The sequence below is a fragment of the Manacus candei genome, unplaced genomic scaffold, assembly GCF_025592945.1.
Source record: "Manacus candei isolate 608988 ecotype Guabito, Panama unplaced genomic scaffold, ASM2559294v1 h1tg000037l, whole genome shotgun sequence".
Classification (NCBI taxonomy): Eukaryota; Metazoa; Chordata; class Aves; order Passeriformes; family Pipridae; genus Manacus; species Manacus candei.
Genome location: NW_026138085.1, coordinates 15,991,118 through 16,017,629, shown reverse-complemented (window position 1 = coordinate 16,017,629; position 26,512 = coordinate 15,991,118). Strand labels below are relative to the sequence as shown.

At 50.9% G+C, this 26,512-nt stretch overlaps 1 protein-coding gene across 2 annotated transcripts in view; it reads left to right on the top strand.

Moving 5' to 3' along the window:
- JADE2 (jade family PHD finger 2) overlaps nucleotides 1-26,512 on the top strand; it is a 72,188-nt gene extending 45,676 nt beyond the window's left edge. The window contains exons 6-12 of one of the 2 annotated variants that reach the window (XM_051794060.1): nucleotides 1,880-2,091; nucleotides 5,707-5,874; nucleotides 6,383-6,499; nucleotides 12,047-12,508; nucleotides 16,381-16,498; nucleotides 20,410-20,538; nucleotides 21,923-26,512. In XM_051794060.1, coding sequence (XP_051650020.1) covers nucleotides 1,880-2,091; nucleotides 5,707-5,874; nucleotides 6,383-6,499; nucleotides 12,047-12,508; nucleotides 16,381-16,498; nucleotides 20,410-20,538; nucleotides 21,923-22,794 — 2,078 coding nt within the window. In that variant the 3' untranslated portion in view covers nucleotides 22,795-26,512. The remainder of the gene's footprint in view (nucleotides 1-1,879; nucleotides 2,092-5,706; nucleotides 5,875-6,382; nucleotides 6,500-12,046; nucleotides 12,509-16,380; nucleotides 16,499-20,409; nucleotides 20,539-21,922) is intronic. The other variant, XM_051794061.1, reaches the window with a different exon arrangement.

Here is a 26,512-nt window from a genome sequence, read left to right as displayed (position 1 = left end):
TAGTGGAAGGTGTCCCTGCCTGTGAAAGAGGGTTGGAAAGAGGTCCACTTTCAGGTCCCTTCCAACCGAACCCATTCCATGATTTTGTGCTTCCTGACCTGTTGCATCCAACCAACACTGCGCCAAGAGCAAGACGGTGGCTCTGTCCCATCTCTGGTGCTCAGAACTCGCTGTTCTAGAGCAGGATGCTTCACATTGCTGAGCTCCAGCAGCCCCAAGCAGGCTGTGCCAGCCTGGGGCTCTGCAGGGATCCCGCGCCCATCGCCGGGGCTGCTCCGGAATCAGACAGGTACCGGCAGGTTCCTTGGCGTGTTGCAGCACAGCAGCTCCAGCTCTTGAAAGGGCTGTGATAGGGAACAGTGTTGTCTGTCTTAGATGGTATCTCAGACTCGACATAGACGTGTAAAATGCCAGGCTGGATGTTTGCAGAGACTTGTCAAGCCAAGGGAAACCGTGCCAATGCGAAACATTGGGGAAGAGCTTAAAAAGGCAGACAATGGTGTGTTTGCTTGCCGAGCTCGCCTACGGGATGCTTTCCCCCTTGACAGAGTTTTTTTAGCAGGTCGGTGGCTGTGGGGGAATGGTGCAGCCTCTGCCAGCCCCATCCAGCCAGAGGTGCTGGGAGCACTGTCTGGGAACCCCTCAGCCCCAGCCCTCCCCACCCCTGGGGGCTTATCAGGGCTCCAGAGCTCAGTCCAGGACAGGACATCACACTGTGGCTCAAGAGATACCCAGGAAGTCAGATTTTTCACTGAACATTTAATTAGTAACTGCTCCTTATGAGTGCTTCCTCCAGCCTTTTTTTTCTCCCTCTCTGCTCATAAGTGAGGTGTTTTCTCCCATTTCTTTGCAGCAAGGAGGGTGGACAGCAGTACAGGTCATGCTCCTTCACTGTCTGCCCCGTTCTGGGTGATACACACTAATGAAATGCAACGTTTAATTGTTTTGTATTGCATCCTTCTGATACTTCTGTCCTCATCTCTCTGCCACCTTGGGTGATGGGATAGTGCTCGTGGGAGGAGACAGGGTGTGGTGAGGGCTTAACTCTGCCTCCAGCCCTTTGCAGAGGTCCTCACTCCTGCTGCTGCTGAGATTTTTTTGCTGCTGGCAGATCTTTTTCCTTCTTTTTTTCCTTACCCGGAGTGACCTCACAGTGTGTTTATGGCACCAGGATCTTTGTGTGCAGGTGAGAAGCATCACCTCTGGGACCAGCATTCAGTGTGGCACCATTTCAGTGTGGCTGAGCTCCTGGCAGCAGCATCCCCGCTCTAAAGGCAGCTGGGTGTCCCACTGCTGCTCTGAAAAAGCCTCTCCTGGTTATTGACCTTGTATTCCTGGTTGTCTCTGTGGAGAAATCTCTCCCACCTCTTGCCATTAAAGATCCTGGTGTGGGGGGAATAAAAGACGCACCCGAGTCCAACCTTCTGATTCTGCTAAACCCAACCAGGAAAAAACCCCCCTCATTTACCATCAATTTCCACCTTTGTCTTCAGTTTTACAGTTCCATTTAATTGGGTTTAAAAGGGTCAGTTTTCAGTCTTAACAATTAAAGCATTGACTTTGTGTTGCCAGAGCTTGTCTGAGCCCTCGCTGCAGAAAGCATCTTTGCAAAACTTGTCTCCTTGAACATTTAATCTGTCAGCCCCAATTATCCGCAGTGCTTCGGCTGAATGGGTTTCTTTCCTCTCAGCCAGCAGCAATATTTCGTTGCTGTCTATGAAATATAAACTGCATCCCGAGTTAGGAGCAGCCGTTTTCCGAATCGTCGCTTTTCCCGTCGCCGTGGATTTGCCTCTGGAGTCGCGATCGGAGGCGCTCCCCGAAGGCGCCAGAGCTGCATCGGTGGCTTCACCTTCATCCTCTGCCTTCTGCCTTGCAGAAAAGCCCGAGCTGGACGAGATCACCCTGGAGCGAGTGCTGGAGGAGCTGGAGACCATGTGCTACGAGAACATGAACATCGCCATCGAGACCGAGGAGGGCTTGGGCATTGAGTACGACGAGGACGTGGTGTGCGACGTGTGCCGCTCGCCCGAGGGGGAGGACGGCAACGAGATGGTGTTTTGTGACAAGTGCAACGTCTGCGTGCACCAGGTGAGCCCCTCGTGCTCTGGTACCTTCCTCTGGGTTCCTCCCACCCCCACTGTCCCCCTGCCCTGGGCTGCTCTGGACTCCTGTTAAGCTTTCCCGCTGGATTCCTAGGCGGCTGCAGTGGAGCGAGCATAGCAGTGGGGTTTTGGATAGCTGGCAGTCAGCAAACTTGCTTTTCTTACTTTCTTGCCCCCAACCCTTTTGTAGGTGCCCACAGAAATGCACAACCAGAGACTGAATTTCTCCTTCCTCCTTATTCTCTGGTCTCTGTGATGTTTTGTCTCCTCATCCATTACTATGTGTATTCTTCTTTTTTTATCCCATTTTTTGAACTGCAGTGGGACCTTTAGCACCCCAGCACTGTGTACAGGACTGGCTGGTGGCTTGGTGGGATGTAGGTCTGCAACCCTGCACTCACCAGAGGGGTGGGATTGCACAGACCCCCCAGCCTCCTCCTCCTCCACTTTGTCTGGGGGGTGGTAGGACCTTCCCGCTCCACCAGCTCTGTCTCACATTGCAGGGTTTCTGTCCCAGCTTCCCTGCTGCATGAGCGTGGGATTTCATTTTATTTTGCTGCCTGGAGGAAAATAATTTTATTTTTAGAATTGAATGCAAATGCTTCGAGCCCTTGCTGGGGGGGCCTGTGGGCTCCTGCTTTTGGGGAAGCCTTGTCAAGGAGGAGGCAGCCAAGTGAGGGTCTTCTGGGTCCCACGTGGGCCCAGGGAGGTTTTACTGGTCGTGCTTTGAGGGGAAGCAAAGCTGTCTGGTGGGGGACAGCAACTACTGGGCTTCAACCTCTGTGTGAAGGGTTTTGGGTTTTTTTTTTAGTTCTAAAGAGAGCCATTTGCTCATCTTTTGGGCAGGTTTTCCATCAGCTCTTCCTGGAGGTGGGAGAGCACTGGAGATATCTATAGTTGTGGGAGGTGGGTGTTTTGAATGGTTTCCATCAGTGAATCAGATCCCACAAAATACCGGAATGATTCAGGGTTGGGGTTGGGGTACTTTTTTTGTGTTGGGTTCTTTTCTAACCAGCCCAAGTGGCAATGTCAGGCTGAGGGCTGGCATGTGCCACAGCAGGGGCTCAGGGGGAGCTGTGGCACCCTGTGGGCTCCGCTCTCAGCAGCAGCCCCAGTGCTGCAGAAGGGGACACAGTGGGGTGGATTTCAAGGCTGTTGAAAGAGGGATTTTCCCTTGTTTTCAGGGAGCAGAGTCCAGCCCTAAGCCCTGTGCCAGCCCATAAGCTGCCCCTGATTTAATCTCTGCCCCAATTTACACCCTAAGCCACTAAGCCAGAGCCACAGTGCAGGGTGTTACATGGCATCCTGGTTCTTACCTAACCTGCCCCACATCCCAAACCATGCTTCCCTGTGGGCATAGGGGTGCTGGTGCCACAGGCTTTGTCATCCTGCATCCCATCGGGAAGGGGCTCAGGACCACACGGTGCTGGGTTACAGTGCCAGAAGGTATCGTTGTAATCATCTCATCTGCATAACAAGCCACGAGGCTTGCTATTAATTAATTCCTATGAAGCGTGGCTTTTAGGAGGCACATGCAGTCGTTCTAAAATTGCCAGTGAGGTGGAATTGTACCCCCTGCTGCTAAATCACAGATCACTGCTCTGGCAGTGACAGCGTCACACTTCTGTTCAGCATGGGAACGATCCACCTCCAGCTTCCAGCCACCCTGCCATGGTCCTGTCATGGCTGAATTCCCATTCCCTGGTGTGGGCACATGGCTGAGCCCACCCTCTGTTCTGTGGACCACACCAAGCTTGTCTGTGGCTTGGCATCCTCCCCAGTTTTTTGGCACCCCCTTCTCAGTGATGTTGCACCCGTGACAGACAGTGATAGCAATAGCTGCTCTGTTCCTGTTCAGCATTCCTCTGGCTCCATGTTCCACCTTTTGCCTGGTGCTGGACTTGGGAAAGTGTGTTTAGCTGGTAATGCACCTTGTTTCTAGAGCTACTCCTTGTCCAGGACAGAGGCCCTGTAGTATTTGCTCCTAAGGAGCAGAGTTGCACCTTCAGCTGCCCTAAAACCACTAGAAATAAATAACCAGGAGCCAAGAATCTGCTAGAGATGGACACCTGATCATAATTCCTGCTTTCCCCTGGATTTAGAGATCAGTCTGCCAGTTTGCTCTCCTGGTAGTACATATCAGGCTGAATCTTGTCTGGTTCTAAATCATGTGCTTTATAAAACTCTGTTCCAGAGATGATTTATCTGCCAGATTTGGAGGTGCTGTGAAACACACAGTTAAGTCTCTCTGAACCGTGTAGACTCACAGCAATAATATTACCTCCCTTAATTCCTTGTTATCCCAATAATCTGTTCATAAAGTGGCTTTTTCCCCTTGGAAATCACTATCAGAGTCAACTTATGATTTGGGGCAACCTAAAGTCATGTTCTGAAGTCTGTTCTTGGCCAGTAAAGACCGAAGGTATGTTTTTCTCACGCTCACACATCTCCGTGTGCCCCCTCTGTCCCCATCCCCTTTTGCAGCACTGTCACTCACGGTGACAATGCCCTGCAGCAGCAGGATGAAAAGCTGTTCTTTTTGGGGGTAAACTTGTAGAAGTGGAGCTGACAAATGCCTGGGCTCAACGTGAAGCCACCAGCGCTGGGGGTCCTTGTCAGCCCTGCCCGCTTGCCTTCTGCAGGGATGTCAGAGCAGCCAGATCTAGAATTAATTACATCTCCTCACTTTAAATAGAGACACAACCCTGTGCTAGTGCCCAAGGCAGTGTGTGTTGCCCTCTGAAAACCCTTTAAGTGCGAGTTATCAGGACCTGCTGGTTAAAAACTGTCTAGTTTTAGTAGTAGCTGTTTAATATAATCATGAATTATGGTCAAAGTGGAAAGTAGTTTGTCATTATGTGATACAGCTTAGCTTATCATTTGGCTCTTCCCCAAGTACAGAAGAGAAATGTTTATGAAACACTTTGGCTTCTCTGCCTCCTGCATTACCACAACAGGTCAGGGAGCTCCGTGGGCGACCCAAGTCCTTCAGTTCTCACTCTCTTGGCTGTAGATTTGTCCATTTGTAGATTTGCCTCCTTTAGATGTGTCATCCTTAAGATTTATCACCCTTTTTGGTTCCTCTCATCTAATTTACATTCATGACTATTGGTTTCCCCTTTTTACCTTTCCATAGTTATTTTTGCTTCCTCTTTGGGCTGCTCTGGGTCTGTAACCAGTGTGACCAACTTTCTCAATCATGGGCTTGTGGCTTTTCAGCCCTCAGTGACCTCAGAGGATTTCTCTGCACAGCATTTCTTACTTCCCTGAGTTGTCATGGGTGGGGAACAGGCAGGAGATGAGTGGGCAGATGTCCAAACCGCAGAGTTGCCGGTGGTGGGTGCTCTGATTGAGCAGCCTGGTTGCCCACTCCCAGCCTGGAATTTTTAATTAAAGCTCAGGACATATTGGTCTGCCGCGAGTATCCATGTGAAAACAGGGAAGGTAGTAAGGAAGGAAGAGCTTAACCTCACTGTCTGTGGCTTTGTCTGCTGTTTATTGGGAGGCAGCGGCGGTAAGAAAGGTGGGAGTGATGGAGGAGGTCTGGGAGGATGCTCATCCTAGCTGCTGGGACTAACCCTCCTCCCTGCTGTCTGCCCAGGCGTGCTATGGCATCCTGAAGGTCCCCATCGGGAGCTGGCTGTGCCGGACCTGTGCCCTGGGAGTTCAGCCCAAGTGTCTGCTGTGCCCCAAGAGAGGGGGAGCGCTGAAGCCCACGCGGAGCGGGACGAAATGGGTCCACGTTAGCTGTGCCTTATGGATTCCTGAAGTAAGATCTTCTGCAGCCTCCTCGTGGCACGTGGCTGGGCACAGACCTGGTTTCAGGTCTCGGCCCAGGCCATTCATTAATGGTCTAAATTGCAAACCCAGTTTGGCTCGTCAAGCTGTGCCAGAGCGATGCGGGGTAGTCATCAGACTGTGTGTTTAATTAGCAGCCAAGGGGCACCCTGTGGAGGGAGGGCACAGAGCTGGGGTGCAAGGGCACAGAGCTGGGGGGCATAGCTCTGTGTAGCGGAGTAAAGCTAATTTCATGTGCCCATTTGAGATACACAGCAACATCCACGGGAGGAATTAATTCAGAGGAAACACCAACATACATTTTTCCTCTGTTTCATCCAGATGTGGGTTTGGGTTTGGTTTTTTTTTTCAAAATTGCAACTGACCCCAAAAATTAATAAATGTAATCCATCCCTCATTCAGACCGCCACAGACACCCCCTTGTAGGAGATGTGGGATGGTAGCCGGTATTTACAACTTGTCTTCTATCTCATGGCCAGGTTAGCATTGGATGTCCTGAAAAAATGGAACCCATTACGAAGATCTCACATATCCCAGCAAGCAGATGGGCTTTGTCCTGCAGCCTCTGCAAGGAGTGCACTGGGACATGTATTCAGGTATGTAGCTTGGCACTGAAGACACTGAGACCTCCAGGGTTGTGCCTGTATCAGCCACTGGAGATTTTGGAGGTGCTGGAGGACACAGTCTGGCCAAAGGCTTATTTCTGCTCCGAGTAAACCTGACGACATCAGATGTTGATGTTGTTTGCAATCACTTAATGCATTGAGTGCTAGAAATGTAGATTAACTTTCTTTGCATAACACAGTGATGTTGCTGTAGTGACACTAATGACTGGGACTGCAAATGACCTTGATTTGGATCAGGAATTTCCAGCAGAAAGAGCTTCCTGAAGCTGCCAGGAAAGTGAGATGCTCGTGAGATACACAGCCCAAGTATTTCACAAACGCTTGGGGTTTCAGCTGGGGGGATCCCAGGGAACCCCGGGGTTGGAGAGTCCTCACTAGCCTGCTGGCTTGGAAAATAAAGTATTTACCATGTGCTGCATTTCCACATTTTCTGTTTTGCCACACCTAACCAAACTACTGCAGACATCTGATTGCCTGCCCTCCCTGCAGCAGGAGGGCAGGCATTCTCTTTTCAGATGGAAAGCAGGATGCTCTGGGCCTTCCTGTTGCAAAAGTGGGACAGAGCTTCCCACCCTGTGATCCCTCTACTTGGGGAGCAAAGAGTAGAAGCTCCCATCCCAAATGCAGCACACGTGGTGTGAGAGCATCTGGGGAGTCTTGCTGAACCCCCTGATTCCCCCTCCTTCCCCCTGCTTGGCCAGGTGATCCTGGTGATCCCTGGGGATGGGCTGGAGCATCTGCAGCCCATCAGCATCTACAGTGCCAGTTGCTTCCATTGGCAGAGCAGGCACTGGAGCAGCCTTGGCATGCAGGGGGAAATGGAAGAGCCTTTAAGCTTTGAAAAATGGAGAGAAAGTTTGGGATGTGTAGCAGTCCCAAGGGATCAGCTCTGGTACAGCAGCACGAGCTGCACCAGGGAGGTTGGTGTACACAGTGGTGCTGATGGGGGACCAGAACAGCTGCCTGTTTGCAGAAGGGCATCAGGGATAGGAGGTCTGCAGGCTCCACTGTGTTTATGCCATCGTCTTGGGTGTAATCCTTTAAAGGGAGCTATTTAAAAGCAATCCCCGTAGTTTGAAACGAAATTTCACAATACTCCTTTAAATCTGTAGCATTGACTCACTTCTTTTTTGATGGCTCTGGATGCTTATTCACCCTGCCAGATGGAGATACTGTGTCAGAATGGCAACTGCTTTCAAAGAACAGAGGGGCAGGGAAGGAGGCAAACAGGCTTGGCAGCATCAAAAAGAATTCAGCGTCTCTCAGGCTTCATCCTCTTAGCACCAGCATGACACAGGAGCCACGAGATCCCGGGGGCTGGGTGGATTTGCATTAAAGGTCACCTGAGATGGAACAGGAGCCTTCTTGTCTCATGTGCCAGCAGTTCACAGTTTATAAGTCTTCGTGAAATTGTCACTGGAGCATTTGCCGGGGCCACCCTGGCGGGTGCAGGCTGGTTTTGCTTCAAGGAAAAGGGGGAGAAGGGAAAAAAAAAAGTAGGCAGTGCCTTTATTTAAGGATTTATGGGGTAAATGAACACCCATAGATAAATAAATATGCTCTGTACTCTTCAGTGGTACAGAGGTCTATTTTGAAAGCTTGTGTTTATGTAGCATACTTTGTGCTAGTGCCTGTTTATGCAGGTGTGATCTACCTTTGTCAGCATTTTGGGTTTGTGACCCAGCTCTGAAAGGAGAAGGTTGTTTTCTGCAAAAGCACTGGGTGTTTATTCTTGGGAGCAGGAATCGGGTGCTGCAGGTGGGCAGGTCTGGGGAAGGAAGGACGTTGCTTCCAGGAGGGGGTTTTCCAAGTGGGCAGTGGGATCTGGGTTTTGCAAAGGTGGAATCTGGGAGGCAGACTGGAGGAGGGGAAGACTCATCCCAAGAGGGCATGAGATGCTCAGAGGCAGCACCACAGCTTAAGAAAACACCCACCTGAACCACATTTGCAGAGACAAATGTGAGAAATCTTTGCACAGGCACCTCTGTGCGTGGAGGTGTTTTTCCCCATCCAAATTTGTCCATTGAAAGGGAAACAAACCCAGGGAAGCCTGAGGAAGGGCTCCCCACTGCTCTCGATGCCTCTGCCCTTGCTGCTTGCATGTAACTCATCCCTTGCTTCCTGGTACAGAGCTGTGAGTCCAGTGTAATTTGGTGTGGCTGTAGCTGAGCCGGAGCTCCTGGACACTGTGCAGGGATGCAGTCCTGGAGACACCCTTTCCCTAGCTCCTGTTAAGGGGAAGTCATTATTTCATGGTGGTTCTTGTGGTCAGACATCAGGAGATGCCAGAGAGCTCGGTATGTAGCAGGAATTTTCTTGTTTGCATTGCTGAGGTGGAAAAGAGAGTGCCAGGAGCCAGGCTCTGGTGCAGCCGAGTCCTGACCATGCTTTTTTGGGACCCAGCTCCCTCCTCCTCACTTGTCAGAGAGACAGGAAGTGGTAACTGAGGCAGCATGGAATGCCAGGGCTCTGTTAGTTGCTGGCAGGCTTCTCCAAAGGGCACAGTCTTCTGCTGTCATCATCTTCAGGCTTACCTTTTGTTGTTTTTTTGGAGAAAAAGCCCTTGGAAATGTCCTCCACCACTCATTTGTCTGTCATTGCTCCTCTGCCCGCTGCTGCCCACTCCCCTTGAGCTGCTTGGGCCACTGGTCCCCATCCACTGGGGTAACTGGTGTGGTGGTTCCCAAAGCTGTCCTCTGGCTGTGCCTGAAAGCACACAGGGTGACACAGGGGGGAGAGCAGCGTGTGTGCCCCCCTGCCACCCCCTGCCCCACATCCTGGGAGGGTGTCTGGGAGGCCGACAGTGCCCGTCTCGGCTGAGAGGCTCTGCCAGCATCCAGACCATCTGTGGTCACAGAAAATCACATGGCAGTTCTGTAAGGATGCAGAAGTGTTGCCTCTGATGGCTTGGCCGCCGTTCAGCACCGGTAATTAATTTTTCCTTCCCGAGCTCCCCTCGCAGGTCTGTTGGAGGAGCCGCTTCCTTCCCCTCCGGCCCCAAACTGCAGCAGAGCACCACTGCAAGCTGCTGAACTTCTGTTTGAATTTCCTTGGCAACTGAAATCATCCCTCTGTTTCTTCCCAGTAAGAGTGATTTGCGGGCTAATTGACAGCCCACATTAATCTCTGGGGCAGTTCTCACCCTCTCTGTCTCTCTCTCTCTCTCTCTCTCTCTGGGAACTGTGTTTGGGGATGGATTTGCCTGGATAAGCAATATGCTGAAATCCTTGAATGGGAGGTGCTGTAAGATAGCGAAGCACGATCAATAACGAAGCCAGTTTTTGAGCCTGGTTTATTCTGGGTGGCAGATCCCTCCCTGCCATCACCAGTGGCTTCATTCCAGCGCCGTTCTGGGATGGATCAATATGTTTTTATTGTTAGTTTATCCAAGGTCCTTCAGTAGCTGTGGCCGACCGGGTACCTTTCTTTGTTGCCCTGTCAGCTGAGCTGCCTAATTATTTTCTGTTTGCATTTTGGGCACGGTTTCTGATGAGTGCTGCTTGCCATCTGTCACAGGAGAGGTCCAGGACGGATGTCACTGGATTTGCTTTATTCCTAAGGTGGGGTGATGGCCATTCCTGTTAGCAGGACATTGTCCTGGCAGAAGACACGGTCGTGTTGTTAATGCTGTTTTTAGCACTGGTGGCAGAAACAGGAGGGAAGGGACATCACTCTGTGTGCTTTAAAAGCCAGTAGGTGATATACTGACTGCCCTGAGTAAATCTGGAAGCTGCAAGTCAGGCTGGGCTCCCTCTGTCCCTCCCTCGATGCCAAAAATAAATACTGGAGAGTGGAGCCAGTGCTTCAGCCATGTGGGAGGCTGTGACAGGGCTTGTCCCACGGGATGGGCAGGGTGGCAGGGCAGGCCCCTGCTGCCTGCTGTGGTGGTGGGTGCCCCAGGCTGGCACGGGGAGCACCAGTGGGTCCCTCACAATGCCAGGCACCAGCAGCACAGCAGAGGGAGCTGAGCTTTGCAAGTTATCAGCTATTTTTGTGAACAATTTCAAACTGAAGTTAGGACCAAATGGCCATATTTAACAGGGTGTGAGAGTTCATAATCTAGTTGTGTGTGGTGCCTGCAGGAGTTAGTGCTCAGCATCACTGCCTGGAGCTGTGCTGGTACAGCCAGAGCTGCATCCAGCTCTTCCCACTGGTCTTGGAGGCTTTGGAACAGGGCCTGGAGAGCCCTGGAAGTGGAGGACTTGGACAATGCTTACCTGTGCTTTTCTTGGCCCTGGCAGCTGCATGAACACCAGCAGATTGATTAAAAAAAGCCAAAGGAAAATATCTAAAAGCAGCAATGTCAAAAGTTCACACCTGGATGCCTGAGCAGGATTCAGGGCTAATGGATGGGGTGGAGATTAAAAACTGTAAAACTTCTGCTCCTCAATTACTGCCAGAATGTATTTAGTTTTCTTTTTGAGAATTAAGGTGCAGTAAAACTGAGTGGTTTGTCATTGACATCCAGGAAATTTCACCTGCCTCCACCTAGTCCTTCAGGCCACAAGTGCATCTTCATCCTCCACAAGAACAATTCTTCTGTTAACTCCAAAATGGTGCCTACGGTTAATAGCCCACTTAAAATGTCTCATTATTGCAGTTTAACTGGTCATTAGCAGCTGGAATAGCCTGATTTCTTATGGGTTATGGTTGAAATAATTACCTGACACTCTGAGCCATTAAAAAACAGTTAATGAGTAGAGGGGGAGAAGGTGCTGAGGTGGACACGGGCTCAGTTCTGACTGGTGGGGGTTCCTCTGTAGGACACCAGGCTGAGATTTGTTGCCTGTGGGATCCAAAGTGTTTTAAGCCTGAGGTAAGTTAGAGAAATGGTTAAAAAATTAATCTGATACAAGTTTGATGACATTCTAGCCACATGTTTTGCTCTGGTTGCCTTTTTTTTTTTCCTTTCTTTTTTAAATGGAGCTAGTTAGAGTGTATAATTTCCAGAGGAGGAAGGCATTTGGGAGCATTGGCTGCTGCTTAGATCCCATGTTCACAAATAAACTTTGCCATGTTCTCTGTGCTTCCAATAAAAATGGCATATTGACTTTAGATGTGGTAAGAGAGGGGAGTAGCTTAAGGGTGAAATAAAGATGAGCATTTCTCCATCAGGAGAAACAAATTGACATTCCTGGGGCATCCTGTAGGCCGGTGCTGTTCTTTGGCTTTTGACATGTCTTGTTGGACAAAGCATCGGAAGCTCCTGGTTGTGGTGGGTGGGAGATGAGCAGGGCCTGTCACAGAGGATTAAAGAAGGTAAGGTGGGAAGGTGCCCAGTGGTACCTTTTGAACCCTGGGGTTCTGCTTGAGTTTTTGGTGTTGGGCTCTCGGGTGTCCCTGGCTGGGGCAGTAGCGGTGTTCTCCATGGGAGTGTGTGTCGTGGAGCACCCGTCCCTGGGACAGGTGTCTCTCAGGTGGCTCTCCTGGGTTCCTGGGAAGCACTTGCTGCCCGCTGTGTTGGTCGGTGTCCCCCTGCCCCGGTGCCTGGCCCTGAGCCCTGTCCCTGTCCCGCAGTGCTCCATGCCCGCCTGCGTCACCGCGTTCCACGTCACCTGCGCCTTCGACCACAACCTGGACATGCGGACCATCCTGGCAGACAACGACGAGGTGAAGTTCAAGTCCTTCTGCCTCGAGCACAGCACCGGTGCCACCAAACTGCCCGAGGAGGCGCGGACAGAGCCCGACCAAGCCCAGCTGGACTTGGAGAAGGTGACGCTGCGGAAGCAGAAGCTCCAGCAGCTGGAGGAGGACTTCTATGAACTCGTGAAGCCTTCGGAGGTGGCAGAGAACCTCGACTTGAGCGAATCGCTGGTGGATTTTGTCTACCAGTACTGGAAGCTAAAGAGGAAAGCAAATTCCAACAAACCGCTGCTGACACCAAAAACGGATGAAGTGGACAACTTGGCTCAGCAAGAGCAGGATGTTCTCTACCGACGCTTAAAGCTCTTCATGCACCTCAGGCAAGACCTGGAGAGGGTGAGTACAGCCTTTCCTTCAGTCGTGTACCCCACATGCTCCACCAGGGCTGCTGTAGTGTGTGATGGGGACTGTAGACAGCATAAGCCCTGTTCCCCCCAGCTCAGTCTGACCCCCTTAAAAGTTGTGTCCTTCCATCTCCATTCAGAAACATAACAGTGCTCAGTGTGTGTACATCACCCCTGCCAAAACACTGACACTGATGGAGTAAGTTAGTGTTGGTCTCCGCTGGGGGTTCAAAAGAACAAATATGTGCAGGGAGAGTGCCTTGGCTGGGCTGGGTGGGTGGGAGGCAGATGATGCTGCAGTTTATGTCCACTGTGTCTAAATAGTCTGAAAGCTAAAAATTACCTTGTGTTGCCTCTCAGATGCTTTCCAGCAGCAAGGCACAGGAACATGTCATTATTTACTTCCATTAAACATCCAAGACGTGTGAAAGGCAGGAGTGAGAGCAGGGCCAGTGGGACTGGGCATTCCCTGCCCTGCCGCAGCCGAAAGTGGGTCGGCTCCTCCGGGAGCTGCTGGCAGAGGCAGAGCCATACCAGAGGATGCAGACAGAGCATGCAGGCACCTGCAGGTCCCCGTGGTGCAGGGCATCCTTGAATCCTCCCATCCACAGGGGAAGGGAGCAGGTTTTCGGGTGAGGGCACTGGTGGAGCAGCAGGGCTCAAATGGTGCTGAACCCTCTCTCCAAGCTGCTGAGGGTCTGTGGCAGAGTTTAACCTATGGGTGGGAAGGTGGTGTGGGTGGGCACTGCATTCATGTCCAGGTGGGGTTTCAGCTCTGGATCAGCCTGCCCTGGTTCCTTCCTGCACCCACCTCCCAGGTGCATCCTGGAGCCCAAGAGCCTTCTCCCTTGTAAAAGCAATTGGATTTGAAGCTATTAATCTCTTTTCTGTGGTCCTGTCTGCCTTCATCCCTGTGGTCATTACTGCCATCACTCTGCCAGTCTGCCCCTCCTTTGTTCCTGCCTTTACCCCGTCACATTCCCCTCTCTGTGTGGGGCTGCCACTGTTAGTGGGTCTCCATCACCAAGCTATGGCAACAGGCTGCAGCTGCCCATCCGAGGGTGACAAGTTCAACTCACTTTTCCCCCTTCATCTGCTCCATATTGTAAATCTAAACCAGGCTGCTCTGCCTCCCACTGCTTCCCCTTGTTCCCAGCTTGGCTTTCCCAGCTGCACTGAACCACTGTGCACCCCTGGGTACCACACTTTGCTCACAGCGGCTTCTCTTTGATTTCTTTGTGTCAAAACTCAGTGTTTTACCAGATTTCCCGTTTTCCAGAGTTGCCTCCAGGCTTTGTGGGGTGTGCCCCTCGGCATTCAGCCTCTGCTTAGCAACTCCCTGCCAGGTTTCACTGCCTGGCCGTGGAAGAGCTGTTTGTTTGTTCTACTTCCAAGAGTGGAACAGTAAACACCAGCTGGATCAAAGTCCAGTGCTCATATGGGTGATACAGGTTTAAATCCAATTGTTTCCAGTGCATCCCAGGTGTCTGATCCTGCCTGGCAGTGCCAGTCACAGCCACCCTGCTTCACATCAGATTGGGATTGGAGACAAGCAGCATGGAGGGAGGACTTTCAGAGGGTGTCCGTGGGGCATCAAGTTGGATTTTAATGTTTTCAGCAATTAATCTGGAATTGGGTGTGATTTCAGGGCTGATAGTGGTCTCTGGATCCAGGACAGTTGTTGGGGAGGCAGAAGCAGCAGAACAGATGACATGGGGACATCCAGGGTGATGATGTTTCCATCTGCCATTTTTTAACCCCTGTCGTTTCTGCACTTCACAGTGTCAGCAAATTTAACCTATTGCCTGGGAATCCTAATACATTCCCCTTGTTTTCTTTTTGGCCTTTTTTTAACACTCTTTGCCTTTTTTAAAGCTTTTTCCCAAGGGCTGAGTGTTTAAATTAACTTTAACAAAAAGCTGTAGTTTCCAGGCTTTCACACCAGCATCTAAGCTTGGCTTGGGGAAGCAGCACTGGGTGGTGGTGAGCTGTGTAAGTGTGGGTAAATACCAGCAGTCTCTAAGCAAAGCTAAAGTAATGTTTTCTTCCAGGAATATCAAATCATAGAGAAGAGATACCGCCAAACACTTGGAGGTTCAGGTTGCCAGAGGCAGTTGTTTTCTTCATAAAGAAATTTTAGTTTGATGTTTTCTCCAATCCAGAATGAAAAAAAGATATAACATAGTAAAATACACTACAAAGCTCACTGCCTTGCATTTGCAGCTAGGGGATTCAACAGCAACAACAAAAAAAGAACAGCTTTTTCTCCCATATCCCTAAGCATTCCCAAATTGTCCTTAGGTAAGACCAGTGTCATTAAAGGACAGCTGCAGTCGTCCTTTTGCCCTCACAGCCTTAGGTGGCAGATACCAGGTAGGCATGGACAGTGTCACTGTGAGAGGCACAAAGCCTCCTGACCACGTAGGGACAGTCCCCCAAGCCTGACAATACTCTGCAGAGAGGGGTTTGGAGACTAGAGGGGGGAAGAATCGAAGACATCAGCATCACACATGGGTGTGGACGTGTCCACACACGTTCCTGCCGTGAATCCCACGCCCCCATTCAGGCCACCTCCTCTTTACCTTATTACAGGCAGCTTTGCTCTCTCAGAGCATCAGAAAGCTGAGTAAATGCTGTCAAATCCTGTTAGCTGCCATTAGCATTTCTGTCCCGCAGCCAAACGCCTCCACTTCCTCCCGGAGCCTCAGTGCCCGCCGCAGCCGTGGTGCCAGAGCCTGGCTCTGCAGCCACCCATGCTCAGGGCTGGCAAAAGCGTGGCACTGAGACTCGTCAGGAGGCAGGTGCCAGCAGGTATCAGCAGCAGCTCTGTCATCTTATGCTGCTGGGGTGTTTTTATCAGCAGCCCCGTGTGATAAGCAAGGTTTAGCCACTGCTGCGTGTGAGCAGTTGCATCTTGTGCTTTGCTGTTTGTGTTTAGAGCTTCAGGTAATCGTGGAACGGGTTGGTTTGGGTTGGAAGGGACCTTAAAGATCACCTGGTTCCAACCCCAGCACCGTGGTTAATGAAATTCCTTGGGCTGGGACAAAATGCAGCAGGGATTTGCAGGTAGATGTGGAGCAAGGGTGAGTAACCAAATAGAGGGGCCAGATTTGAGGTTGGGAGCTGCACTTGCTGCTGACCTGGGCCAGCATCACTGGGGTATTTTGCTGTGTTTTCTATGCTTTGCCCTGGTACCTGCTTTAGGGCATCAGACAGTTCTGTAAGGCTTTCAGTGTTCTTAGCCTGATATGGACACCTCCATCCCAGCTCTGCCCCTTCCCTGCACTGGCTGTGGGAAGAGGGTCTCTCCCTCCCTGCAGAAGGATCAATTTGTGGGTGAGAACTGGTATATTGACTCAGGGTACCAAGGTACTTTTGAGCATTTGGCATTTTTTGGTGCAGGTCTCTGTGACAAGGACGTGCATGATGCAGCTGCTGGGTGGGCTCAGCACAGTGCTCAGGGGCTTGGAGCTGGACCTCCAGAACTCTGTTATAATGGTCCTTCTACAGCATCTTCCTTCTGAGACTTCCCAGTGCCCGTGCTGGAGAAGCCAGCCAACCTTCCTTGCCCCCATTGAGGTCTTGTTTGTTGGAGCCAGAACAGAGAGGTTTAGGCTGGGAATCATTCACCACATGCTTTTTCCCATATGTATTCCACAGTTTGGATCAGGAGCCCTCACTGCTAGTCCTGGCTCACCCAAAGGGCCCTGGTAGGAGTTCTGGTGGAACACAGATGATGGTGAGGTGAAGAGGACCCAATCCCAGGCAGTGGGGATTTCCCTGGGCAGCAGAAGCAGCAATGCCACTTGAGGGGACCTGTTTTGACCCTGCCTAAACCAGACACTGTTTCTTGTGTTTCTGTAGGTAAGAAATCTCTGTTACATGGTGACAAGACGGGAGAAAATGAAACACACCATTTGTAAACTGCAAGAGCAGATCTTCCATCTCCAGATGAAGCTTATTGAGAAGGATCTTTACCCAGGTCAGTACTGCTTCCCAGAGCTTGGTTTGCAGCCACTGTCCCTGCCATCCTCTGAAGCCAAAGTTGGGTGCCCAAGCCCCCCACCCCAAGGAAGCCAGAGCTGCCCCCTCCCCTGATGTGTTATTTTGGAACACATGGTTCCTGTGTTGACTCTGAAATACAAAAATAAGGCCAGACCCTGGATGACCAGTGAGCTGGAGCTCCTGTTTTCACAGACCCCTCTTGATCCTCCTCTCCCCGGGAATCAGTCAGAAGGACCAAGCATTTGCTTGGATGGGGATGCTGAGGCAGTGCTTGGTGCCTTTCGTGGAGCTGGAGCTGTTTGGGAGGAGATGGTAAATCCTGGGCACGGGGCTGATCCCTGGCAGCTGGTTCCCTGGCCCGGTGGCAGCCCCGCTTTGGGCTCTTCTCATTTTCCTTTGGCTCTGGCAGGAATCAAGGGTTAAGCTGCTGGTGGGGGGTCTGTTGCTCCAGGAGACCAGCTCCTTCAGCTCTGGAGGGCTGCAGCTCTCTGCTCCACGTACCCATTAGTGGAGATCATGCTGCTGCATGCAAAGCCTCTGGCAACTTTTATTGAGCAACTGAAATAAAGTTGATTTCCTTTTGTCCTACTTCTTTTTCCTTTTGCACAAGCAGTGCCGGAGCCCACAGCTCCTGCTCCCTCCTCCTTCTCCTCCTTTCCCTTTGGTGGCAGGGCAGAGCAGACCCCATGGCTGCAGAACAGTTTTTCCAGCAGCAGCATCTGGCGCTTTGGCAGCCGCTTCCGACGGTTGTTGTGTTTGTGGCTTTGGAGTTGTGTTTGAAACCATCACATGGTTGGGGTTGCTTCAGGAACCGTCTGGGCTGAGCTTTCCTTGACAAAAGTCTCCTTTCACTGAAGTTTTGGAGGCTGAGGGATGTGTATATTGAGATGCCTGTGACTCAGGCCCGTGTGAATTCCTCTGGATGGCCAAAGCCAGGCAGTGATGGGGACAGGGGTGGCTGGACCCCAGGGTTTCTCCAAGGAGCTGTGGGACCTGTAAATCCTGGTCCCTGTGACACCGTGTGTTGCTCTACGTCCTCACTGAGCCAGCCTGAACACACACAAAGTGGTGTTCCCAGCTGTTCCCACCAGCTGGAGACCCTGCACTGCACATCCATTCCCTGTCACCCGGGATGTTTGTGCTGGGTGGTGCTCCCAGCAGTGATGTGCTGACTGGGGTGGTGAGGTGGGAGATCCAGCTCAGGAATACAGATAGAAGACAAGAGGAACAAGCTCAGATCTTGAAGGCAGGTGCCATGCACTGTGCTCCTGGGTTCTCTGGCCTTCAGGGGGATCTCAGGGGACCTCGGGGTGCTTTTCAGTTCAGCTGGGTGAACCCAGTTCATCATTTGCAGCTCTCAGAAGGAGACAGGTGCAGGGTAGTGTGCCAGGAAGGGTTTTTGAGCTCACCTCCCTTGCAGACAAGGTGTTAGATAGCTGGAAATGCCCCTGGGGACCTGTGTTCCCCAAAATGCCTTGGGCAGTCTGACCACCAGTGCATGCTTGACCCTGTCTCTGATGCAGTGATGGGGTAGGAACTGGCAAATCCTCCCAGGGAGAGCTGAACCAGGGCCTTGCCAGTGGGGTGTAGATGCCAACCAATGATGGGGAGCTGTGTTGGGGCTCTTCTGATGGTGTTTTGAGATTGTCTGCACTGCCCAGTGCCAGTGCTGTGCAATTGTCTTTCCCCAAAATGTTATGTGTACTTGAGGAAAAGCACGGCTGCTGTTCCCATGATGTTTGTTCTTGGTGAGTGATCAGAGACAAACCCCCAGTTGAGAGGGTGGCCCAGCTGGGAATTGATGTTCAGGGATCATTTCAGACTCTGGGATGCAGATGCTCTTCTCTCCTGCCCCACCTGGCTGGTGTTTACCCATTCATTTTCCACTCTGAACCCACTGGGATGAGCTGCTTGTCTCTCCTGGGATGGACTTTTTGGTTGAGCCTGAGCAGGGACTGACTGCTCCCTCTGGCACCCAGGTCCCAGGAGTCACTGCTGCCAGAGAAAGGGCCCAGCTGCCGGGATTTAGTCCTGGAATCTCCAGGTGGTTTGGACATCTGGGTCCTTCCTGTACCGGGGGGACATCAAGGACCTGAACACCTTTTGTCATCAGTCCATGGAGTCTCCTGAGCTTGGGAGGAGTTCCTTTGCCAGGTGATGGTACCTACAGCTGCAGATACTCAGCACCCAGTGGGACCAAAGCTTTGGATAACTCACTGCTGAATTTTCCAGCATTACAAAGCACTTACTGGTGTGGAAGCAGGGGATGGTTCCATCCCCCCCCACAGCTCCTGACAGGGCTGTTCTCCATACCTGGGGTTCCTTGGAGAAAGGAAGAAGTCTCAGTTATTCCAGCCGGATGAGGCCAGTTTTTAACTGCTGTTACAGTAGCCATCGACCGAGATCTGTTGGGGTTGTTCCAAAGATGGTTTTGGCACAAAGGTTTTTTTGGACTGGCTCCCACATAAAACTCAGAACAGGAGGGGTTTATTTTTCCCGCTGTCAAATGATCATTTAAGCAGGAGATTCTTAATAAAATCAGTGAGAACTGCCCGTGTAAAATGAACCCTCCTCTCCTCCCTGTATTTTTCTTGCACGGAGTGAAAAGTAAACACTGTCTGGCTTTGAAACACGGCTACTATTTTGACAGGTTCCTCTTCAGAAAGTGCTGCTCGGGTTTCTCTTCAGCCCCGTTGTGCTGTCTAAACAAAGTTAAGATTTTGATTTTGTAAGGGAACTGAAAAATGTGTCTGCCTTCCTCCCGTTACTTGGCAGGAACGCGGCAAATACCAGTTTTGCCTTTGCTTTTCTTTCTTCCTGCGAGTCCTTGGGTCAGGAGGGGTTCCTGGCTTGGCAACCCCAGGACTGTAAATCCTCTGTTAATCCAGACTCAGGCAGGTGCAATGCAAATTCCCTCCCCAGCTCACCCAGTACATTTCCACTGCCACAGCAAGGGGAGAGCTGGGGTTACTCCCTCTGACCCATCCACTCCTTGGCCTCTCTGCCAGGTCTGTTGAGGATTTGCTGCTGGCTGACACAATAAACCGATTTCTTCCTTAAAATCATTGCTCAGCCTATGGGCCAGCCTCTGAAAAACTGCCTGTCTCACATCCACTTCCATCAGCCACCCACATTTTGGTTTAAGGGCAATATCTTTCCCCTCTGAAAATTAATAGAACTTTTAGCATGGACTTCTGAGGGACATTGGCCTAATGGAGTAAGTAAAAACTGTTGTAAGTATTTTACTTGGCAATGCAGGTTGTACTTTTATAGGGCATTTGTCCTGTTTACCCAGGAGGAATAATTCCAGTAGGGCTTCAAAGCCAGTTAGGAAATGCTAATTTTTAGGTGAATGTCTGCATAGCTAAGAGTTTGCTCCCTGCCTTTCCATGGGCAATCCTGGTCATCTTTCCTGCTCCATGTACTTATGTAATTTTGGGGTTTTTATCACCCCTGCACATTTTGAGTGTGAGCAGCTGCTGTTGCTGAAAGGTCAAATCGAATCAAGGTCAGCCTCCTGGCAGGTGTCCAAGCAGGATTTGGGGTTACTCCTTTGTGAGTGCTCACCCCAAAACCCTGGTCCAGGGGGGCACCTTGGTGGCTGCAGGGTCTCCAGCGGGGCCCCTGCCTTCAGTGAGGCTGCTCCTGTGGCCTCTCCAAGGCCCAAACCTTTTATATAACCTACGGGATTCAGATTTTCTTGAAATACAGAGACCATAGCCTAACAGCTCTCCAAAAAGTGGCTGTTGTTCCCCCTTTGTGTTGGAGTTGCTTGCAGGTCTGCTCCAGGTCTCCACTGTGGGGTGTCCCCAGGGGAACTTGTTCACTGCAGCATCCCTGGTGCCTCGTCTCACACGGCGTTTTCCTTTTTTTCCTAAAAAATGCCAGAACAAACTGGGAAGAGGACAAAGGGTAAGAAAAGTGACCCAAGAAGGAAAGGAAGAGATGGTAGAAAAAATAGTCCTGAGAAGACAGAGAAAAGGAAATCAGTCAACGAAACTGTATTGGGACAACTGGGTAAGTCTGATTTTATGAGTGTGGAGCTGACTCGTGCCACTGGAGACTCCCTGTTTTGGGGAGCAGGGTTTAAGAGTCCCAGCCCCTGATCCCTCCTGCACGTACACGGTGGAGTTACACCTTCCATCTCTCCTTTGTAGAACTCAACCTGAATTATCCAGGTCCTGTGAGAGAGACTGGGACTGAAATGCAGTCCCTGGTGGGGCAGGGGGTGTAAAATCCACCCCCGTAGCCCCAGGATTGGGAGAACGTGTTACAAAACCTGTGATGTGCTGCTGGAGTGTGATTTCGCTTTTGGGGGATAAAATCAGACTTACCCAGCCCGTGGTAGGGCTGTTCCCCCGTGTCCTCTGTGCTGTGCAGCGATGGTGAGCACAGCACGTGGGCTGGGAGTTCTCATGGCATGTACTGCCCCTGGTCAGGTGCCAGGGTGGGGTGTTGTCTCCTCCAAAAGGACCATGGTAAGGTGCAGGGGGTGCAGGGTCACATCCCATCATTGCTCACAGGTGAGGGCGATGCAAAGCTGTCACCACAAGCAGCAGACATTGTGGACGTGACTCACCCTGCCCGTGCCACTGCTCTTTCCCTCTCTGTTGCCAGAGTGACTGCTTCAAAGGAAATCCAAAATCAAACCTCATTTTTCCTGCATCCATAAAACCAGCTCTGATGTTGAATCCGTGGGTTTCTGTTTCTGGGATTACAATGCTTGTGCCTGTGCAGGTGTGTGCCTTTGCTAATTAGACCCAGCCCAGCCCACAACACTCACTCTTGCTCTCAGAGATCATTATTAGGAAGTTTTTCAGCTTTTTCCATTCCAGTCTTAATCTCTGCTCCTCTTCTTCAGCCTCCTCACCTCTCAAGATGTTCTCAGACCTGCCTCCCATGCAGATATAGCACCAGTCCCATCACCACACTGGCTGCCTGGCTCTGGTGCTGGCCCACATGGTGGCCTAGTGGCAGCTGCTCCCTGGGGAACCTGTCACCCCTTGCCTGGGCACAAATCCTGCTCTGTCACCAAATTTTTCAGCGTATGCTTGGATTGTTTGTCTGCCACCTTTGCACAGGAATGTATTTGCCCCCTTGCTGGGATGGGTCATTGCTTGACGTCTTTGCTAAAGAAAGATGCTTGATTTGGATTCAGGGAGGTTCATGGAGTGTGGCATGTGAAGGACAGCTCAGGTTGTCGTGCTGTGATCTCAGTGAACCCCAAATTCAGCATCAGTGCTGGAGTAAACCCTCCTCTGTCCTGGTGTGGTGTGTTAGAGTTGACCTTTTGAGTGTTTCTCCGGTGCCGGGGAGTTTTGGTGAAGTTGGCAGTGGTGGTGGAGGACAATGTGCGTGTTCCTGGCTTCTGAGGCAGATCTCCCATTCTTGTTTTTTCCAGGCTTGTCAACCTCCTTCCCCATCGACGGGACCTTCTTCAACAGCTGGTTGGCGCAGTCGGTGCAGATCACGGCGGAGAACATGGCCATGAGCGAGTGGTCCCTCAACAACGCCCACCACGAGGACAACACCCCCGGCCTCTCCGAGGAGCTCCTCCAGGACGAGGAGACCTTGCTGAGCTTCATGATGGACCATTCCCTCAGGTCCCCGTTCCGGCAGAGCGAGGCCACAAAGAAAGTGAAAAGCAGAACGAGAACGAACACTAAGAAAAAGCTGCCGCGGAGCAGCCCCCCCGCTGTGGGCGGGGGCCACCCGGAGGGCTCGGAGCCCTGGACTACCAACGCCAGCAACTTGTTGGATGATCCCGCCAAGCCCTTCGCTCTGGATTCCAGACCGAGCAAGTCGGAGAAAGGGGCGGCGAAGCTTCCCACCGACCGCAAAGGGACGGGCGAGGCCAAAAGGGCGGCCAAGAAGGGCTCTCTTCAGAAAGCCAGCGAGCCTCACGCCCCTGCCGGGACACGGGGCTGCGTCAGCAAGGAGGAGGAGGAGGAGGAGGAGGAGGAGGAGACGCCGCGCTGCACTCAGCCCGAGCCCAGCCCCGCGGCCAAAGTGCCTGACTCCGTAGGTAGCCCCAAAACCATCGTGCGGTTCAAATTACCAAAGGAGAGCCGGGGGGCGCGGCGCTCGCAGCCCCCCAAGCCCGAGGGCGCCGGCGGAGCTCCCCTGCGTCGCTTCGACGCCGACACGGACGGATACTTCTCCGACGCCGAGATGAGCGACTCGGACGGGGAGTCCCGCGGCGGCCGGGCACAGCGGGGCCAGCTGGACGCGGCCGGCGAGGACATCGTCAGGATGAGCATCCTGGCGTCCTAACTCCTCCCGCCACGCCGGCTCCACGAGGCCTCAACCCAGTTCCAACTGCCATGTCCGATTTCTGCCTGGTATCACGGCGAGGGGGGTTTTTAATATGTGTATATAGTTGGAAGTTCGGCACTGTTGTCTTTCTCTTCTCGATACGCCTGAGATACAGCTTCAGCTTCACCGACATCGATGACTGTGACAGCAGCGGTCCCTCCCCGGCTCCCTGCCAGACCCCACTCCCCAGGAACGCAAGCCGGCGCCCCGCAGGACCGATGCCGAGGGTGCCCGGAGGGTGGAGGGTGCCGGTACCCGTGCTTTCTGCAGGGATGACAGTTCAATTAACGGGCATTATTTAATGAGGGGCAGGCTCCTGCCCGGGACGGTTGCCCTCAGAGCAGGGAGCGAGCAGAGGGTCCGGCAGTGACCAGCTGTGGGAGGGGAAATTCCCGCCCGTGTGTGCGGAGACGAGGAAGCAAAATAAGCGATACTAAAATAATTAATGACTAAAGCACAAAAAGCTTGTTGGAGGAAAACGCTTGGGGTGGAAGAGAGCAATGTTACATTTCTATTTTTAGGAAAAAAACCCCCTCGGTCATTGTTTTTCCCCTCACCTTTCCATCTGGTCGGGATCCGTCCAGGGGCCAGGATGCAAAATTTCCCCCCCATCCCTGCCCCCATTGAGGTCAGGAAAACTGAAGGGATTTACTCAGGTGAATGGATCAGCTGGCAGCAAGCTGGAAAATGGAAATGTGGGGCAGGGTGGAGGAGAAAAGCATCCTTTAAAACCACCGTGGGGAGTCAGGGTTGGTGTAACCTGGGAAGTTGAGCGATTTTTTCTGCCCGTGCTTCTCTGTGATGCTGCCTTGGTCCCACCATGCCGGGCTGGCACGTTTGAAATCCCCTTTGCACACCAAAACAATGGCCCCAAGGCCAAACGTGCCATCACCGAGGGGAAATGGCAACCCTTGGCATCACCATTGTGTTTTCCTACAAAACGCTACAGTGGAAATGGTGAATTTATTCCTCTCCATCCTTTGGGGTTTGTTTTTTTTTTTTATTCCTTAAATCCTGGTTACAAGCTGTTGACTTGTTGTGGAGGGGTGATTCACAGAAGCTGACATTATAAATATTACAATAATTTAATGCATAAAATGTCCCCAATAAGCCTTAAATGTTGTTTAAAAGCCCATGTTACCTATAAGTCAGGCGAATTTCCATGTTTGCACTTAATTGCACCATTACTTCGGTTTTGGCTTCAAAGGTCACAGTTAAGTCATGCTACGTGTTTTATTGGAGTGACCCCAGTGTGAGCTCAGGGAACAAAAAAAAAAAAAAAAAGGAATTCACTGAAACTTTTGTTGTTGTTGTTTTTTAAAAATAAAAAATGTTAAAAAATAATAAAAAAAAAAATCACAAATAAAACCAACCCAAACCTGGGACACTTCTGCAACCGGTTAAACCCATCACTAAACAAAAAAAACCTTGCAATTGTCAAACCAATCAGTCAAAGAATTTTGTGGATGCCAAAGAAATATTTTGACAGTCAAGCAGCACAGCCAGAAACCGGAAACTTGTCACTATGAAAAAAAAAAATTGGAAGTTATTTAGCAACCAAGGACTAAAGACACACTCATACCACACTGCTGCGGCGTTAGGTTCCAAGCTTGCTCCGAGGGATGCTGCTGCTCCGAGACTGCATCCTGCCGTTTTGGTTTCCGATGCTTTTTGCTCATTTCACTGTGAGCTTTCTTTTTGAAACTCTGAGACTCTTTTCGATTGATGTTTTAGAGTAGATCATCTTTATCAGCCTTCCAAAAGTCCTTATTATTGGTAAAATTTGCAGCACAGATCAGCGCTGACAGCCCAGCTGATCCCGGGCACGGCGAGCGGCGGCGGCGGCTCCGGGTGGGATGCCCAGCCCTGCCTGAGCCCAACACTCACCCGGCTGAGACTGACCGTGCCTGGGGAGGAATCTTCCTCAGATGGGAAAAATGTGACACAGGTTATTAGTGGGGGGGTGGGGGGGAAGGAAAACAAAAAAAAAAAAAACCACATCAAAAAACCAACAGAACGGGAACCACCTTTGTTATAAATTAGCATAATCCACTGAGGTTGGAAATGAAAATCTGCTCATTAATTAAGGCTCAGTATGTTCAGATAATGTTAAATACAGTAAATAGGACTTAGTTTATCTTATCAGGCTTGCTAGCTTTAGCTCCAGTATCCTAGTATAAGAGTCATAACAATAATCAATATGCTGCCTTTTAATGAATCTTGCTTCCGTGTGCTTCACTCAATTATGGTTAAAAAAAAAGCAATCCACAAATTTCGCTGTACACAGCTCCATTCATCAGCTTCTGCACTACTTGTCTTCTCAGTACAGGAAAGCAAAAAGGGGGACACTTTAAAGAACAACCAACCCTGCACCACCAGCACCGGGCAATAAACCAGTTTGAGAGACTCCCAAAACATCAGGCATCGTGTTTTGCCATAAGGAGATGGCATTTAGGTGGGGAAAGCTGAGGGGGCTGGTGGGGCACAGGGAGAAGAATGGGATGGTGGGACTGGAGAGGAGGGGAAGGGGTTCTGGTGAGCCATGGGGCTGGGTGAGGGCTGGACCGTGGCGGGAGGGCTGTGGCCACCCCAGAACATCCCCTGCCTGGTGCGTCCTCGGAGCAGGAGAGTCTGGTGTTCTGGAGAGAAAATGCACAAGGAAAATATTTTTGATGTTAATGTAAATGTATTTTGAAATGAATAGAAAGAAGAAGAAAAAAAAAAGGTTTATTTTAGTAGAGAAATGTTGTCTTTTAAGATGTATAAACTGCAGGAATCGACATTTGCACTGTAAGAGCACCTGTTTCCTTGGAGAAGCAGCAGCTGTTGAGGTGAGGATGCACAAGGCATCATGCCCTGATGGAGCTCAGCCCCCCACACCAGCCCCAGCCCCGATGGCTGTGGAAGTTTCCCAAGGGCAGCTCCCATTCCACGCTCCCATTTTCCCCACACCCATCTTTCAGTTATTTTTCTTTCCTGTTTTTTTTTTTTTTTTGCTTGCACCTCTTTGATGGGGTTAGGATGCCTGCTGTCCCACGGAGCCCACCCCGAGGGGGGATGCAGAACAGAGCTGGGAGGGATGCAGGATGCAGGAGGAGGAGGATGCTGCAGGGCAGGACGTGAGGCTTGGTTGTTCTTTAAAGAAATCCCCCCCAGTTTGCACCATTCCACATCCAAAACAACCCACTTCACATCAGTTACAGGAAACGATATGAATGTCGCAGGAGGAGAAACCCTTCTGTTTTCTTTGTTTCAAAGAACGTGATGTGCCATTTGTTAATACAAAAGAGAAATATTGAAAATATATTGAAAAGAGCAATTTTAAATTATTTTTGGCTTATGTTGCAATATTTATTTTCTTGTATTAGAAATTCCTTTGTAGAGAAAAAATGTATTTTTCATTAATGCAAAAACCTATTTCTCCTTTTTGTACATTTTCCATGTTAGTTAATCCTTAAAGCAATATAATGTTATCAAACTCGTTCTGTGTGAGACTGTATTATGCATGCTATTTGTGTTGCCTTGGAATAGCTCTGTCTGCCATTATTTTCATCCTGTTTAGATACAGTGTATGCTTTAATACACATTGGGACCATGGCCCATTGCTTATGAAAAACCCCTTTGCATTCCTCAATGTGTTGGCAAATGCAGTCAATAAAGCAGTGTTTTCTGTGTA